The following is an 18341-nucleotide window of genomic DNA, read 5'->3' on the forward strand; positions in this document are numbered from 1 at the left end:
CGCTTACATGTTATGCGAGCGGATACTGGGCCTACCAGAAGTGAAAGTCGCAACTCTAAATTCGTCCTGTGCTGCAATAATGTCCTTGGTTTGTTGTCGCGTGTTTAGTGCTATTTAGTTATGATACTGATTTGTAATGACTATTTTATTATTTGATATTGATCGGTACCAATGTTTCTTTAGTTATGTGTCATATTTCTTGTTAGTTCCGGCATGTCTCCGTCCCAAAACAGGTGTAGTCAAACACAGGACCTTGTATTCATCTTGTCTATAGATCCGTTTCTGCAACACGTCAGAACAATCGTCACATATAGCAGCAGTGAGCTCTTCCCTAACACAACAACTGAGCCACACTCGATCTGACGATTAGACCTTGACATGACCCATACTCGTTCGTCCTTGACACATTTCGACTGCAAGTAGCACATACTAGGCACATACTATCATAAGACTGAAACGACCAGTTCAATCGGTTAAACTTACTGACTGTGTGCACCTCATGCCGGACTAACTGGGGGCTGATTCCCTCTGACACACGGTCGAAACAGTCTCTTCATATTATTCCTGCAGAAACAAAGTTATCAGTTTGGTACTCAAAACACGGACAAACCTGAAACACCTTTGGCTTGGCTATTCACAGCCTTAAACAAAATAACATTCTCAAAATACTTTCTAGTTTCTAGGCCTTATCGCGGACCTTTAGCTCTACATACATGAAATGCGGCAAACAAATACAAATCCAGCGCAGAGTTCAAGTGCTGATATCAGACAGAGATCACGGTAAATCTGCTAGTTTCATATCACCATCAACAACGGACATTTATCTGATTCAATCCACATAGAGTTATGCAAGATTTCACTTCCTAAACTCACTCATTAGCGCCAGGGAAATCAAACCATCCTCAGAAACAATCCTGAACAAGAATGTCGGCCGCACAAAACGGGCGTGGCAGGAACACGACAGTGCCCACCACTATCATACCGAAACTGCTGACACGTCACAATGTTTTAGGTTCTTAGATTCGAAAACGTGAAACACAAAACGCAGAATTATTTGTTTCGGAAAACGTTGTACAAAATATTGTTCATAGCATTCAAAGAAAACCGTGGAAATATTCATCAGAATGGTATTCGAGTATTTAAAGTACCTGCCACATTCGAGTACTTGTAAATACCCACGCGTAATCACACTCGGTCAATATAGATGTCGCGACGATCGAACGCCAAACTGCTGCTATAGCGTGACTATCGGCGCTTAACTAATATAGATGTCGCGACGATCGAACGCTAAACCGCTGCTATAGCGTGACTGCCGGCGCTAGACTGCTGCTATAGCTAGAGGGCAACTACACCCGCCCCCTTGAAGCCACCACGCAACACATGGCTTCAACCTTAGTCTACGACACGAACATGACGCACAGGAACATCTTCCATACAGAGTACACGATCTCGCCTACAGCTTGATCAGCTTAGTCACCGGTCGCTGAAGCGTGACGCCTCTGGTCTTAATCTCTACCGAGCGCACTAATCCGTCTGCTCCGACTCGTACTCGCTCCACTACTCCTAATGGCCACTGGCCTCGCGGCACAGCATCATCAACAACTAGAACCGCGTCTCCTACAACAAGGTTAGTCATTTTCCTTGTCACCCTATACGGTCGTTCCTGTAACAACGGTAAGTATTCTGCTCGCCACCGCTTCCAGAACAGATTCGCGAGATACCTCGCCTGCTTCCAACGTTTGACACTATCTGAGTCACTCTGGCCTACAACCCCGAACGGCATCACCACGCTGCCGGTACCAATCAGCAAATGGTTGGGAGTGAGTGGCTCGTGATCAACCGGATCTAAGGATACTGGGGTGAGTGGCCTACTGTTCAATATTGCCTCTACTTCACACAATAGAGTCAACAGAGTTTCTTCCGTGAACGTCTGCGAGTCCAGCAATGATCCCAGGATTCTTCGGATTGAGCGTATCTGTCGTTCCCAGACACCTCCGTGGTGGGACGCTGCGGCTGTGTTGAATTTCCATTCTACTCCTTGATTCAACAGCGTACGATGCAGCACATCTTCATTGGCTCGCAGTTTCTCCAACTCCTCTCGAAGCTCGCGACTGGCACCAACAAAATTTGTCCCCTTGTCTGATCTGAGCACCTTGACGTGACCTCTCCGTGCGACGAATCTACGTAAGGCGCACAGGAATGAATCTCCTGACAAATTTTCGGCGACCTCGATGTGGACGGCCCTCACCGCCAAACAAGTAAAAACGACTCCGTACCTCTTCACCTGCTTCCGTCCTTGTCGGACAAAAAACGGTCCGAAATAGTCGACTCCGGTTCGAGTGAATACAGGTTCTTCCGCTGTGACTCTGTCACTCGGCAGGTCCGCCATCTTCTGAGATTCTGGTGGGCGATGTCGTCGGCGGCATCCGAGGCAACGTCCAATCACTCGTCTGACGATCGAGTTCCCTTTCACGATCCAGAAACGTCTCCGTATCTCAGCTAACACATGTTGACGTCCAGAGTGTCCGACCTTCTCATGCACCTGTTGAACAGTTAGTTCGGCGAAATAGCAATCCGGGAGTACAATTGGGTGCTTCTGGTCCAGGGTGACATCAGCATTCTTCAAACGTCCGCCAACTCGGAGGATCCCATCACTCAGGAATGGATTCAGCTTACTGAGAGCTCCCTTCACTTCCTTCCCATTGCGGAGTGTCTCCAGCTCATCAGGGAAACTCTGCTCCTGTACCCACCTAACGACACAGTTCTCTGCTTCTTCGAGATCTATCAGCTGGAGTCGAGATGGACGCTCCGTTTTTCGACCCTGCGATTTTGTCGCTCTTTCCTGCAATCTCTTCTTCACCTTCAGCAGCCAAGCCACTGCCCTTAGAAGAGCCTGCTTCTTACTGTAATGACGAATGAGCACTTCGATTGGATCCTTCATCTTCTCTTCTGACACCTTCATTGCACAGACCTTCACCTTCTTCACTTCAGGGTCTTCTTCCGCTATCTTCACCTTGGTTGGAGGCATCATGGGCCACTGCTCCTCTGGAAGCCGAAGAAAGGCCGGTCCAGAAAGCCACCTCTCACTCTGAACACCTCGTGAACTGTCATCGGCCGGGTTTTCTTCACCTCTCACGAACCTCCAGTTCTCAGTCTTTGATCCATCGTGAATGATCGCCAACCTGTTGCTGACAAACGTGTGGAATCTAGTCGCAGTGTTCTGCACGTATGCGAGAACGGTAGTACTATCCGTCCAGAAGAAATGTTCTGTCTCCGAACCGAGCTCCATCGCGTCCTCTATCAGCAACCGAACACGTACCGCCGTCACTCCAGCCATCAACTCCAGACGAGGAATCGTTATTTTCTTCAGTGGAGCCAGATGTGATGTACCTTTCACGAAAGCGACATGGACATCTCCCTGCTGGTCAGTGAAGCGAGCATAGGTGACTGTACCATACGCCCACTCACTAGCGTCGCTGAAATGATGCATCTGGAGCGTCGCCATTCCACCGAATTCAGCTGGCTTCAGATGCCGTGGGACACACAGATCTTGAGTAGCATCCAGATGAGATAGCCATTTCATCCAGTCGCTGCGCTGTTGAGCTGGAATCTCCTTGTCCCAGATTTCTCTCGTCCTGCAGAGATCTTGTAGGATCTTCCTGCCACAGATTATCGTTGGCGAAACGAGACCGAGCGGGTCGTAAATAGAACTCACTGCTGAAAGGATGCCTCTGCGGGTCAACGGCTTCGCCCGCAGACTGGTCGCGTTGACAGATACCCTCAGCAGATCGTTCTCTGTATCCCAGACTACGCCCAGGGCGCGCTCTTCTGGTAGACTTTCACCGACTCCTGTACATGTCTGCATCACCTTTGACCTGTCGCCTGTCTGGATCGAGGACATAAACGCCGAGCTGTTGCTGGTGAACTTCTTGAGACTGAACCCACCTTTCTCCAGCAGCGTCTTCAGGTCGTGAGCCAACGAGATGGCCATGTCAGCGTCGTCAGTGCTCTTCAACACATCATCGACGTAGAAGTTGCTGTTTACAGTCTTCACTGCTTCAGGTGATACCTCTTCTGCGAAGTCCGTCGCCGTCTCTCTCAAGGCGTAGCACGCCACACTTGGCGAAGACTTCGCTCCGAAGATATGGACAGTCATCCGATACTCTACCACACCAGAGTCGGGGCGCCCGTCTCTCCACCACAGAAATCTGAGGAGATCGCGCTCAGACTCTGGCACCCGAACCTGGTTGAACATACTTTCCACGTCAGCCATGAAGGCGACTCGTTCCATCCTGAAGCGCATCAGGACATCGAGTAGCGAGTTCGTCATGTCGGGGCCTTGCAGTAAGCAGTCATTCAGACTGACACCGCCGTACTTCATAGCACAGTCATAGACGACGCGGATGCGATTCTTTGACGCGTGGCGCACTCCATGGTGCGCCAAGTAGTTCACTCTGCCGTCGTCACGATGAATGTCTGCTACTGGTACGGGCTCAGCGTATCCCTTGTCGATCATTTCTTCCACAGAATCTCGGTACTGCTCAGCGAACTCAACATCGTTCTTCATTCGGCGACCTAGACTCGTCAGTCTTCTCTCTGCCAGGACACGGTTGTTCGGCAGTACGACGTCTTCATCCTTCAACGGAATGCTGAACTGGTAGTGTCCTCTGTCAACTTTCTTGGACGCCTCCATCACCGTGAGCCACTTCTTGTCCTCCTCAGACAGGCCTCTCTTCATTGAGTTGAGGTTCTCTTCGTATTCCCGATTATACATTCCTTGTATCATATCTTCGATGTCATTCACCGACGTTCTGTAGACCTTTGTTCCGCTGTCTGTGGCTGAGGAAGACGTCACCCCACTCAGGATCCAGCCGAACCTCGTGCGCACAGCATACGGGCTTCCGTTGCGACTGGGTATCACTTGTAGCGGCTCCATGCTGAGAAACGCGTTGGCGCCGAGGAGAAGTCCAACGCATGTGGCGTCTGCCTGCTCGAATTCTACTCCTGTGAGATGTTCCCACCTACTGACATCGAGCTGGTGGCTGGGGAACTCCTCTGGGTCCACCGGGATACGCTCCAATTCGAACAGCGGAGGCAGCCGGAGCGCGTGCCGCCCACGTAGGTCCGAAACCGTTACTCCCTCTACTACATGTGTTTCCACCTTCGTGCTTCTGTCGACTGTCGTCAGTGAAAGCTGTTTGCGTGGCATGTTGTCAATGTTGAGCTCTTTGATCAACGCTGAGGAGATGAAGGAATGTGTCGAGCCGCTATCGAGAAAAGCGTATGTTTGACACGTACTCGTACCAACACGAACAACAACAGGCACAACAGGGAGAACTGGCTTGCTAGCCTCAGACTCACCCGCTGTTTGACATGTTGTTACTCTGGCGGCGTCGGTAGGCCCCTCTCGTTGCTGCTGCTGGGTGTGATTCAGCTCATGTCCACGTCCATGCTGATGTTGGACAACATGTGATGGGTCATGCTGACGGCCCTGTTGTCCTTCTCGTGGCTGTTGTTCCTCCCTTTGATGCTGAGTGTCGTCTCGATCCGGGTGCTGTCCACTCTGTTGCTGATATTGCCGCACGTACTGTTCAGATCGTTCCCAGTGTAGTGAGGTTGGATGTCGCCTTCCACATGTCCTGCACGACGCTCTTCGCCTGCAGTCGCGACTTCGATGTCCTTGCTTCAGACAGCTCCAGCACAGAGCCTTCTCCCGGACGAAGTTTTGCTTCTGTTGACTCGTGACTGCGGAGAGACTCTCACACTCACACACATCATGACCTCGTCGGTTACAAAATACGCAGTGGCTCTCCTCGGGACGCGGCGTGACATGAGTCGCCGTTACCACTGCTCGACCAGAGCTCATCCGTGGACTTGTTCGTGTCACCGGTGTCCTACTCATGGGGTTCCCGCCAAACATGTCCCTACCGTATGTGGGGTTAGACGCAACTCTCGCTTCCTTTGTTACAAACGCGACCAAATCGTCAAAGTTCGCTTCTCGACCTCCAATCTCTTCGATGTCATCAACTTTGTGTCTCCATTTGTTGATCAGTAGCCCAGGGAGCTTCCCCACGATTGTTCTCAGTGTCCTGGGGTCGCGAAGAGTCTCGTGTGTGCCGCAACTACTCAGAGCGTTCCTGCACTTGGTGAGCAAGATACCAAAAGAATCAAGTCCTTGTACATCATCCGCTCGAATCTGACTGTGATTTTCTAGACGAGCAATGAACGCCGCTGATACAGTACTAGGCCGTCCGTATCTACTATCTAGCAACCGTCGGGCTTCGTCGTAGCCCTCCTGAAGATACATACAAGCAGACACGATGTGGTGCGGCTTTGTACCAGGAACCATGTACTGTTCTAAGTAGTACAACTTCTCATCAGGGTCGTCTAACTTGGACGCGATCTTCAAGTCGAATGCTCGGATGAACTGGGGATATTCAGTGACGTCACCTTCAAATCTCGCTATCTCCACTGATGGAAGACGCATGAACCCAGCGAGAGCACGCTGAGCGCTCTCCCCTGACGAGTGTGAAACTGTGTGTGCGCCGGCCGAGCGGACGACTCGTTCGCCGACCTGGTGATTCACTGGACGCGAGGTAGTTTGATGGATGCTCTGTTCATCTATCGGTGGGAAGTGTGGAATAGCACCATGTTGAACGACATGTTGACCTGCTAATTGTGATGCCTGTGAACATGCAGCATACTGATCCGGGATAGCGTCTGAAAACCTGTGCTGGAACACCAAAGACTGTCCTACTGAAGTGAGTGGTTCCTGACTGGCGACCTGACCGAGAACTGGTCCTCTAGCGCTCACCGAAGTCGTCGGAGCTCCTTGAGCTTCCACGAACTGTCTTCGCTCTTGCATCTGCGGCTGTAGTACTCCATGTGGAGGCTGGGTCGTCAGTACCTGCTGTTGTTGCTGACAGTGCACTCCGGACTGAGGTTGAGTGATGTTCGCCTCTGCTTGCACCTGTTGAGAGCGTTCAATCATTTTCACTTGTTCAGACAAGGCAACTTCTCGAGCTTTGGACACATCAAGGGCTTCATTTATCTCAAGCAGCTCCTTTTCTTCCTGCAATCTGGCTAACTCCCTGCTCAGCTTTTGCTTTTCTGTCATACGCTTGAGCTTGACCTCCAACTCAGCTCTGTTTGCTGCTTCTTTAGCTATCCTAGACCTGACCGAGGAGGTAGAGGAACGGGATGCTCTGGATACATTGGATGCACTATCCTGGGGATGCACAACCTGTTCGTGCGAAAGAACATCACTTCTCACACCTAATTCAACTCCTATACTCTGACCATCAACATCAGTGACAGATCTACCACTATCAACAGCAGCAGGACAACCATCGGTTTTAACACCTGAATCCTTATCAGTCATGTTTGAGTTTACATTGGCTGCCACTACGACATGAGCACCATCAGATTGCTGTACACCTTCCAAATCACGAGCATCAGGGTCAGCACCAGCATCAACAAGTTCATCCCCAACTGCAGCTTCTAGTCTCTCACATAGTTCAGCTTTAGTCCCCTTAGTGTTAAGACCCCGCCTCTCCAGCTCAGCCTTCAACTCACTGGACTTCAGTTTATGCATTCTCAGTTCTTAGATGGCACTCACTGCGTTTCATTGAGTAGTCTCGTGGCAGGTGCACTCACTGCAGTCGGATGAGCAGTCTCGTGGTAGATGCACTCACTGCAGTCGGGTGAGCAGTCTCGTGGTAGATGCACTCCAGTTGCAGTCGGATGAGCAGTCTTGTAGCAGACAGTCAAAACTGTTAGTTCCGGCATGTCTCCGTCCCAAAACAGGTGTAGTCAAACACAGGACCTTGTATTCATCTTGTCTATAGATCCGTTTCTGCAACACGTCAGAACAATCGTCACATATAGCAGCAGTGAGCTCTTCCCTAACACAACAACTGAGCCACACTCGATCTGACGATTAGACCTTGACATGACCCATACTCGTTCGTCCTTGACACATTTCGACTGCAAGTAGCACATACTAGGCACATACTATCATAAGACTGAAACGACCAGTTCAATCGGTTAAACTTACTGACTGTGTGCACCTCATGCCGGACTAACTGGGGGCTGATTCCCTCTGACACACGGTCGAAACAGTCTCTTCATATTATTCCTGCAGAAACAAAGTTATCAGTTTGGTACTCAAAACACGGACAAACCTGAAACACCTTTGGCTTGGCTATTCACAGCCTTAAACAAAATAACATTCTCAAAATACTTTCTAGTTTCTAGGCCTTATCGCGGACCTTTAGCTCTACATACATGAAATGCGGCAAACAAATACAAATCCAGCGCAGAGTTCAAGTGCTGATATCAGACAGAGATCACGGTAAATCTGCTAGTTTCATATCACCATCAACAACGGACATTTATCTGATTCAATCCACATAGAGTTATGCAAGATTTCACTTCCTAAACTCACTCATTAGCGCCAGGGAAATCAAACCATCCTCAGAAACAATCCTGAACAAGAATGTCGGCCGCACAAAACGGGCGTGGCAGGAACACGACAGTGCCCACCACTATCATACCGAAACTGCTGACACGTCACAATGTTTTAGGTTCTTAGATTCGAAAACGTGAAACACAAAACGCAGAATTATTTGTTTCGGAAAACGTTGTACAAAATATTGTTCATAGCATTCAAAGAAAACCGTGGAAATATTCATCAGAATGGTATTCGAGTATTTAAAGTACCTGCCACATTCGAGTACTTGTAAATACCCACGCGTAATCACACTCGGTCAATATAGATGTCGCGACGATCGAACGCCAAACTGCTGCTATAGCGTGACTATCGGCGCTTAACTAATATAGATGTCGCGACGATCGAACGCTAAACCGCTGCTATAGCGTGACTGCCGGCGCTAGACTGCTGCTATAGCTAGAGGGCAACTACATTTCTTATCCGAAGAGTTTTAGACTTCCTGTAATGATTTCGTCCAATGATGTAGCTGCGCGCCACGCGAGAGCCAATCAGGTAACCGCTTATTCTGACCAATGAGAGAGCAGCCGAATTTCCGTTGAGCCCCCGTCGCGTCCAGAGCGGGAATTCGGTGCGCCGCGACATGGCGAGGATCGAGATGTGCTTGGATTGCGCCTGCTTGAACGGTGGGTTTCAACTTTCGTGATAATTACTGTTTATTTTATTTCACATTCTCTAATAACGGGTTTTGATATTTCGTGCCGGCTTTGTATGTGTCGGGATTGTGACAGTTGTTTGTCTTTTCTTTCTAGGGCGTTTCAGTTTGTTGGTTTGTCTGCTGAATACACGCTTGGTTGGCTCCGAGTTCGGCGTGTGCCTCTGACGCCAGCGGCCGGGCCTAGACGCTTACATCTGGTGACAGCGGTGGGATGCTCTGAGCTCGACGGCCTAAGCTTGACGGTCTGCATCTGGCGTCAGTAGGATTCTCCGAGCGCGACGGCCTGCATCTGGCGTCAGTAGGATTCTCCGAGCGCGACGGCCTACATCTGGCGTCAGTATAAGATTCTCCGAGCGCAACAGCTGACTGCTCAGCGTCTACACGCCGGTGAGACCTATCCAGTTCGGACTTATCCGATAGCGGGATGTGCCTGAATCCGATAGCGGGATGTGCCTGAACGTTTGTGTCACCCGATCTAAGCGATCGCCCTTTGACCATTGTTGGAGCGGGTAATCCTGCCTCGCGGTCCGAGGACTACCGGCCACTCCCGATGGAGACTGGGACGAGTGCACTCCCCCCTGTTGCGGACACGAGCACCTTCTGACCCCCCGGAGACTCAGGTGCTTCCCCCCCCCTGCCGAGGACGCCGTGCGTGGTATTCTCCGCGGTGACAATGCGCGCACTACCCCCCCCCCCCTTATGAAGACGCACGTGGACATTTGAAGCTGATGTGTGCCAAACTGGGCTGACGTGGACATAAACATTTGGTGGTTGGGGATATGAGTGGTGACAAGGGTGTTTCATTGATACTGTGTGTCATGTATGTGCTTGGTTTGGGAAGGTGTGATGTTGGTTGCTGGTAAATTGTTGCGGTCTCACTGTAACGAGGTAATGCTGGCTCTACGATTTCTTTTTCCATTGTAAAACGTCCTTTCCATCGCCTTTCTCGCAGTAATTTGAGCATTTAATTTTAGCGTAACTTGTTGAATTACTCTCCGTATTAACGACTCTGCGGTTCCCCTTACATCACCGATTTTTTTTTTCCGTTGGAAGTGTGCCAAATTTGACATTCAGCATGGCGACGCAGTCACTATCGGTCGGTCTGCCGTCTTTCGCCGGTAAGGGCAGTGTCTCTCGTTTCATCGCGGACTTTGACACGTTTGCAGTCCTACAAGGATGGGATGACGATAAAAAAGTAGCTCTGCTGCCTCTGTGCTTGTCCGGAATTGCGAGGGACGCCTACGATGCCTTCCCGACCGAGTGCAAGCAGAAGGTAGGCGACGCGTGCAAGAGATTGGAACTGGCTTTCCCCTCCGGCGACAAAGTCGAGGCACAGGTCCAGCTCCGGTCTTTGAGACTCACAACAGATGACAGCCTTGATGCTTTTGTGGTGAAGCTTCGAGGGCTAGTCAGTCGCGCATTTCCCGACACCCGGCATACCGATCATGACCCCTTGCTGTACAATTACTTCCTCCAATCACTGCCACCGACATATCAACAAGCGCTAATAGGCGAGGGCATCCAGACGTTCGACAGTGCGGTGGCAAAGGTGAGAAACCTCTCATGCGCCGCGAAGGTGGCAGCGAGCCAGACGGTTCGGCAGGTAGCGGCCACAGACGAGACAGACCTACTTCGTCGGAAAGTTCAGGAGCTGGAGTTGAAACTCTCGCGACTGGAGCGTCCGCAGGTAAGCGCTCGTTCTCCCCCAGTGTCCAGCAGCGGCCGTACTTGCTTCTGTTGTGGGAGGCCCGGTCACAACCAGGCGCGGTGTCGGCAAAGGCACCTGCCGTGTCATGTGTGTGGGACCAAAGGACACTTGGCCCGGATGTGCACGCAGCAGGTAAACCCCCAGCGGGCTGGGCCCGGCCCCGACCCCAGACCCGAGCAGCAGCGGACCCCAGTCTCAGGGTTCCAGCGGGGACCAGGTCCACATCAGTGGGATGCCAAACCACAGGACCAGCGGCCGCAGCCGTTGCAGCCGCCCCGGATGGCCCAGTCGTTGCAGCCCGAGCAGATAAGAGGACAGTCCACTTGAATGCTGACATGACATTTGACGCTGATGTGGGAGGTGTGACGTGTTCAGTGACGTTGGACACCGGCAGCAGCATTAATATCATTCACAAATCCGTTTTTGATGTGCTCCCCAAGGCCCCTCCCCTTTTCACTACGGCCACAGTGGCACACACGGTTAGCAGGGACCCCCTACCACTGATCGGTCGTACACAGATTGCCGTTAAAGTTGCTGGAGAAATAGTGGTGGTTCCATTCTATGTTTCGGATAAGATTGACTGCACTGTTTTGTTGGGATTGGAGTTCTTTGGCGTGTGCCCGTGTGTTCTGGATCTCACCAAGAGTCAGCTGATCCTCAGCTCTGCGAAAATGGTCAGAACCATCTCCGCTTCAGTCTTCTCGGTGGGTAAGGTGATTTGTCAGAGAGACATCGCGGTTCCGGCCGGACACGAGGTTTTCTTTCCAGGTTTTGTTCCAAACGTCGACTTCAGAGGGCCAGCACTGTGCGAGCCACTGCTTGAAGTCCCGGGACTCGAGTTGGTTCCTTCCATGGTGCAGGTAAACGGTCAGAGTGTTCCGTGCCTGGTGAGAAACATTACAACTGAGCCGGTCACGATCCCCAAGCGTGCGGAGATCGGTAGACTGGAAGTGGGCGTGGCTGAGTTTCCAGTCCCTTCAGGTGACGCAGATCCCAATTGGCGTGAAAAGATAGACCTGTCAGACACAGACCTCAGTAAGGAGCAGAAGGAGAAGGTGACCGAGCTGCTGACCAAATATAGTGACATGTTTGATGGTCGGTTGGGCTTCACATCCGCGGTGGAGCATCACATCGACACAGGTGACAGTCCGCCGATACGTTCAGCACCCCATCGCGTCCCACCATTCCTGGAGGATAAGGTAAGGGCCGAGATACAACGCTTGGTGGATCTAGGGGTTCTGGAAGAGTCGAATGGATATTGGAGTAGTCCGGCATGCTTTGTCGCAAAGAAAGATGGACGAGTCCGGATCTGTGCTGACCTCCGAAAGGTTAACGCTGTGACTAAGATGCCTGCTTATCCTGTCCCCAGAATAGACACGATTCTAGATTCCCTGGGTGGAAATTCAATGTTCTGTGTGCTTGATCTTCGCATGTGTTATTTTCAAATCGGTGTGAGAGAAGAGGATCGTCCTAAAACGACTATCGTCACCCCGTTCGGCGCTTGGCAGCACCTTCGGCTCCCGATGGGACTCAATGGTGCCGCGGCTAGCTGCGCCCGCATGCTCGATATTGTTTTGCGCGATCTTCCCAAGGGCACGTGTCATTCCTACTTTGATGATGTTTGTTTGGGTGGTAAGACGTTCGAGGAGACACTTGAGAAGCTCGAGCTAGTTCTAGACAGGCTCCACCGAGCCGGTCTCACGATCAATCTGGAAAAGTGCTCCCTGTTCCGTTCGAGTGTCAAATTCTTGGGACATGTGGTGGATGAGAGTGGCTTGTCTCTCGACCCCGACCGTGTGAGCAAAGTGCGCGACTGGCCGATTCCGCGGACAGCCAAGCAGCTCTCCTCATTCCTAGGGCTGGCTGGTTACATGCGCAAATTTGTCAAAAATTTTGCGAGCATCTCTGCACCGCTCTTCAAGCTGTTGCAGAAAGACGTGAAGTTCCAATGGTCAGAGGAGGCGCAGTTCTCGTTCGACCGGCTTCGCAAAGCCCTCAGTGAAGCCCCAGTGCTGACGCTGCCCGATTTCAGCCGAGACGCAGGTCCTTTTATTCTTGATTGTGATAGTTCTGACACCCAGGCGGGCGCCGTGCTGCTCCAGGTTCAGGGTGGCGTGGAGAAAGTGATCGCGTATGGGAGTCAGAAGCTGTCAAAATCGCAGATGAATTACGGTACCACTCAGAAAGAACTGCTAGCGGTAGTGATCTTCGTGCAAAAGTTTTCTGCGTACCTGGAAGGTAAGGAATTCAAAGTACGGAGTGATCACGCGAGTCTCCGATGGCTGCTCAATTTCCGCAACCCGACTGGCATGCTTGCCCGCTGGTTCCAGATCTTGTCTCAGTTCCACTTCACCATCGAGTATCGCCCAGGCGCCCTCCACACAGTGCCAGACGCTCTCTCCCGCAGACCAGACGAGCAGACTGATCAGTCATGTCAGACGGACCCAGAGACTGAATACTGCTTTCAGGTAAGGTCAGACGATTGGTCGACCAGCTACATTCGCTCGGAGCAAGACAAGGATGAGGATATCGCGGAAATATCGAAGTGCGTCTCCGCGGGAAACAAGCCTAAAGCTAAGGATCTACCCCAGTCGTGTCGCAAATACTTGTCGCAGTGGTCCAGATTGCGACTGGTGGGCGGAGTTCTGTTCCGCGTGTACAGAAGAAGGCCTGGCGATTCTGATCAGCTACAGGTAGTGCTGCCCAAGAGTCTGATCTCAGGGGCGCTGACTTCTCTGCACGCCGGACCCACGGGAGGTCATTTCGCTAGTGATAAGTTGTTAGCTCAAGCTAGGTTAAGGTTCTGGTGGCCCGGCATGGCTGTAGATATAGAAAAGTTCTGTAAGTCGTGTCACCGCTGCGGCGAGCGGAACAAGCCGGTTCCCGCCCCGCGAGCGTCCCTGGGCCAGCTGCCAGCCTCATCGCCCATGGAGGTAGTAGCGCTCGACATTTTGTCTGGCCTGCCAGTGACGTCGCAGGGGCACAGACACTTGCTCGTAGTTATCGATCATTTTTCGCGATTTGTAGAGTGTATTCCGTTGAAGACACAAGAGGCGACTGAGGTAGCTCAGGCGTTTGTCAGAGAGTTTGTGTCTCGATATGGGGTGCCAAAGACGATCCATTCGGATTTGGGTGGCTGCTTCACCGGGGAAGTTATGAAGCTCACGTGCCAGTTACTGGGGATAGAGCAGTCACATACCACGGCATTCCATCCGATGGGTAATTCAATCTGTGAAAGAATCAATCGTACTGTGCTTGGTATGCTGTCTAAGTTCCTTGAGGATCACGAGCACTCAGACTGGGACATCCACCTGCCCCTTTTGATGCTCGGGCTCCGCAGTCAGGTGCACCGCTCCCTCGGCGTGTCACCGTACTGCGTACTTTTTGGCAGGGAGCCAAGGCTGCCCGCCGATGCCGAGTACGCCGGTCCTACTCGTTGCAGGACCCGACCCATCACGGAGTATCTAGAGAGGCTGCAGACCAATCTGCGTGCTCTGCACAAAGTAGCACTAGAGAACTCGAACAGAAGTCATCAGAAGAACAAGGAGATTTATGATAGAAAGCTAAATGAGAATAGTTACCTACCCGGAGACAAAGTGTATCTGCATAAGGGAATCGTTCCGCGCGGTCAGTATTATAAGTTTTTGCGTCCTTGGAAGAGAGCAGTAGTAGTAGATCAGGTCGGTCCTCTGAACTATAGGATCAGACTAGAAGGAGCTAGGTCTACGCTCATCGTACACCACAACAGGTTGAAGCCTCGAGTGGATACCGGAGAAGGTGAGTCACCGGTGACCGCACCGACAGCGTCCGTCTCACGGGCGGACCCCGCCGCGAGACCACAGCCGGCTGTCGGGACAGCAGCAGGCGTGACCTTTCCGACAGGCAGAAGGAGGATGGATGGTGTCAGTGACAATCAGAGGGTAAGTGGTGCGCAGTGTGAAGGTAGGCCTAGTTGCCAACCAGCTGACGCCGCTAGTCTTGACGACTCAGGACCGCCGGCCCTGTCCCTGCTGAATCCGTTCGCCATATCTTTCGCCCCGCAGACACCCCCAGTTCAGACAGAGACAGCGCGTGAGACACGTGAGACGCCAGAGGGAGTCGCAGAACCGATAGCAGGTTCAGCTCCGATTGGAGCAGCAGAGGTGCCGCCCGACGTGGCGAACACTCAGGTTACCGCAGATATGCGCAGTCCCGAATTGCGTAGGTCAACACGAGTAGTCATTCCTCCCGACAGGTATTCGCCGTGATTTTCCGTTGTGGGTACCTACTACCTATCACACAGAGCTGCTGTGTGCTGCTGTCGTTTTTAATGTTTAATACTGGGTGAAAGGCAATGACATTGGGCGATAACTTGACTTGAGATTCCTATCGTAGTAAGAACAGCTGCAAGCGAGCCTTAGTGTTACCTCTGTACAATGGGCACCTAGGTAGTTCTCTAGCGAATGGAGAAGCGCACGAGCTGAGCTGCAATACGGAGTTATTCAGTTGAGACCGAACATGTTTAGCCGTCCAGTTAAAAAAAAAAAGTTCCTTTGTTCGTAGGTCGATGCGTTTTGTATGTGTAAATAATCGAGAAGTTTCTTCGCGTTAGGGAGGAAGGGTGTAAGCGGATTTCCGCTTACATGTTATGCGAGCGGATACTGGGCCTACCAGAAGTGAAAGTCGCAACTCTAAATTCGTCCTGTGCTGCAATAATGTCCTTGGTTTGTTGTCGCGTGTTTAGTGCTATTTAGTTATGATACTGATTTGTAATGACTATTTTATTATTTGATATTGATCGGTACCAATGTTTCTTTAGTTATGTGTCATATTTCTTATCCGAAGAGTTTTAGACTTCCTGTAATGATTTCGTCCAATGATGTAGCTGCGCGCCACGCGAGAGCCAATCAGGTAACCGCTTATTCTGACCAATGAGAGAGCAGCCGAATTTCCGTTGAGCCCCCGTCGCGTCCAGAGCGGGAATTCGGTGCGCCGCGACATGGCGAGGATCGAGATGTGCTTGGATTGCGCCTGCTTGAACGGTGGGTTTCAACTTTCGTGATAATTACTGTTTATTTTATTTCACATTCTCTAATAAAACTATAGGATCAGACTAGAAGGAGCTAGGTCTACGCTCATCGTACACCACAACAGGTTGAAGCCTCGAGTGGATACCGGAGAAGGTGAGTCACCGGTGACCGCACCGACAGCGTCCGTCTCACGGGCGGACCCCGCCGCGAGACCACAGCCGGCTGTCGGGACAGCAGCAGGCGTGACCTTTCCGACAGGCAGAAGGAGGATGGATGGTGTCAGTGACAATCAGAGGGTAAGTGGTGCGCAGTGTGAAGGTAGGCCTAGTTGCCAACCAGCTGACGCCGCTAGTCTTGACGACTCAGGACCGCCGGCCCTGTCCCTGCTGAATCCGTTCGCCATATCTTTCGCCCCGCAGACACCCCCAGTTCAGACAGAGACAGCGCGTGAGACACGTGAGACGCCAGAGGGAGTCGCAGAACCGATAGCAGGTTCAGCTCCGATTGGAGCAGCAGAGGTGCCGCCCGACGTGGCGAACACTCAGGTTACCGCAGATATGCGCAGTCCCGAATTGCGTAGGTCAACACGAGTAGTCATTCCTCCCGACAGGTATTCGCCGTGATTTTCCGTTGTGGGTACCTACTACCTATCACACAGAGCTGCTGTGTGCTGCTGTCGTTTTTAATGTTTAATACTGGGTGAAAGGCAATGACATTGGGCGATAACTTGACTTGAGATTCCTATCGTAGTAAGAACAGCTGCAAGCGAGCCTTAGTGTTACCTCTGTACAATGGGCACCTAGGTAGTTCTCTAGCGAATGGAGAAGCGCACGAGCTGAGCTGCAATACGGAGTTATTCAGTTGAGACCGAACATGTTTAGCCGTCCAGTTAAAAAAAAAAGTTCCTTTGTTCGTAGGTCGATGCGTTTTGTATGTGTAAATAATCGAGAAGTTTCTTCGCGTTAGGGAGGAAGGGTGTAAGCGGATTTCCGCTTACATGTTATGCGAGCGGATACTGGGCCTACCAGAAGTGAAAGTCGCAACTCTAAATTCGTCCTGTGCTGCAATAATGTCCTTGGTTTGTTGTCGCGTGTTTAGTGCTATTTAGTTATGATACTGATTTGTAATGACTATTTTATTATTTGATATTGTAACACCCGTCGTGTTCAGATCTTAAGTATATTTCGGCCCGGCTGTCACAACATCCACTGCAAAGCAAGGGGGCCATGCATTAGCATGCAGGAGACGTGCACACTGCAAAGCATGCGCCGGCACACACAACACAGACGGACACATCACATTTCTCCCCGCCCGACAGCATCCGTACCGCGTCGTAAGCACACACACGAAGCGCAAAACATCGAAACGGTTAACGATTAACGAATCCAGTCTCCGAACATATCTGGAGGACGTCGTGACCTACCACTCCTGCGTACCCCACTATCAGGCTCTGCAACTGGCAACAAAATCGAGTGGCTCTCAGGGACAGCCCGCGAATCTCGTCTCTCCTCGTGGGGCACAGCAGAGTCACTTGGGCCTCCAGCTGATTCCCCTTGCTCAGAAGGAACCAGCCCATCCCCAGACTCACCTTCAATGCCTGGGATCGACTCTGTCGCGTCAACATTCTCCGGCTGAGGCGAAGACGGGGTCCCATCAGGTATCGGACCACCGCTATGATCATCATCATCGAGTTCCACATCACGTGGAACAGTCTCAGAGGAAGCACCCGAACCACGGATGTCCAGAGACTTCGAAGCGGAATCCACTGGTAAGACCACATACTCTGGCTCTACGTCATCATGGACGTCGTCACGGCCACCGGGAGAACTCCCGTCCCCCACAGGGCCCCCCGGGGGCGGACGACGATCGACGGGCTGATCGACGATGCTCTCACTCTCATCATTGTAGGCCTCATCCTCTCGGACGACACACGGTTTGATCCTGTCGTGGTGGACCACCAGCGACGTCCGCTTACCGGCGACCGCCAACCTAATTCGGTAGGTTTGCGGTGACAACACCTCCACGATCTGGTACGGACCCGTCCACGGCCTCTGGAGCTTGGGAGACAGTCCCTTCTTCCTTACTGCGCGATGCAGCCAGACAAAGTCTCCCACGATGTACTGCGTCTGGTTCGACACAGACTCGTTCCTCTCCGCTCGAAGAGCGGCAGCACGTTTGATTGCGTCGACCACCTTTTCTCGAATCTCAGCTAGCTCGGACGCCGAATAAACCCCATCAGCTGGGCAATGTTCCGCCCCACAGGCCACGTCCAGCGGAAGTCTGGGCGACCGTCCATGGAACAACTCAAACGGAGTAACCCTAGTGGTTTGGTGCTTACTCGTATTGTAAGCGAAAACAACCTTCGCCAGAAAGAGGTCCCAGTTACGCTGGTTGTCAGCCACAAACATCGCTAGCATGGCACACACAGTTCTGTTAAACCTTTCCACCTGCCCATTC

At 51.8% G+C, this 18341-nt stretch overlaps 1 protein-coding gene across 5 annotated transcripts; it reads right to left on the minus strand.

The window, feature by feature from the left end:
- Window positions 1–238: 238 nt before the first annotated feature.
- Window positions 239–8918, minus strand: LOC122373483. 5 transcript variants are annotated; one of them, XR_006255053.1, is made up of 3 exons: window positions 8447–8918; window positions 7695–8137; window positions 239–564 (listed from the first exon to the last, which is right to left on the minus strand). XR_006255053.1 is itself a non-coding variant. In XM_043351590.1 (3 exons), exon 1 carries the CDS (start codon window positions 4784–4786, stop codon window positions 1454–1456), a length of 3333 nt encoding a protein of 1110 aa, XP_043207525.1. In that variant the 5' UTR covers window positions 4787–4925; the 3' UTR covers window positions 239–282; window positions 484–564; window positions 874–1453. The 5 variants fall into 5 exon arrangements, 2 of the variants coding, with proteins under 2 accessions (XP_043207525.1, XP_043207523.1); XR_006255052.1 differs by having other exon boundaries at window positions 7657–8137; XR_006255051.1 differs by having other exon boundaries at window positions 7619–8137.
- Window positions 8919–18341: the final 9423 nt, after the last annotated feature.

The sequence above is a fragment of the Amphibalanus amphitrite genome, unplaced genomic scaffold (genome assembly GCF_019059575.1).
Source record: "Amphibalanus amphitrite isolate SeventyFive unplaced genomic scaffold, NRLGWU_Aamphi_draft 001503F_arrow, whole genome shotgun sequence".
NCBI lineage: Eukaryota > Metazoa > Arthropoda > Thecostraca > Balanomorpha > Balanidae > Amphibalanus > Amphibalanus amphitrite.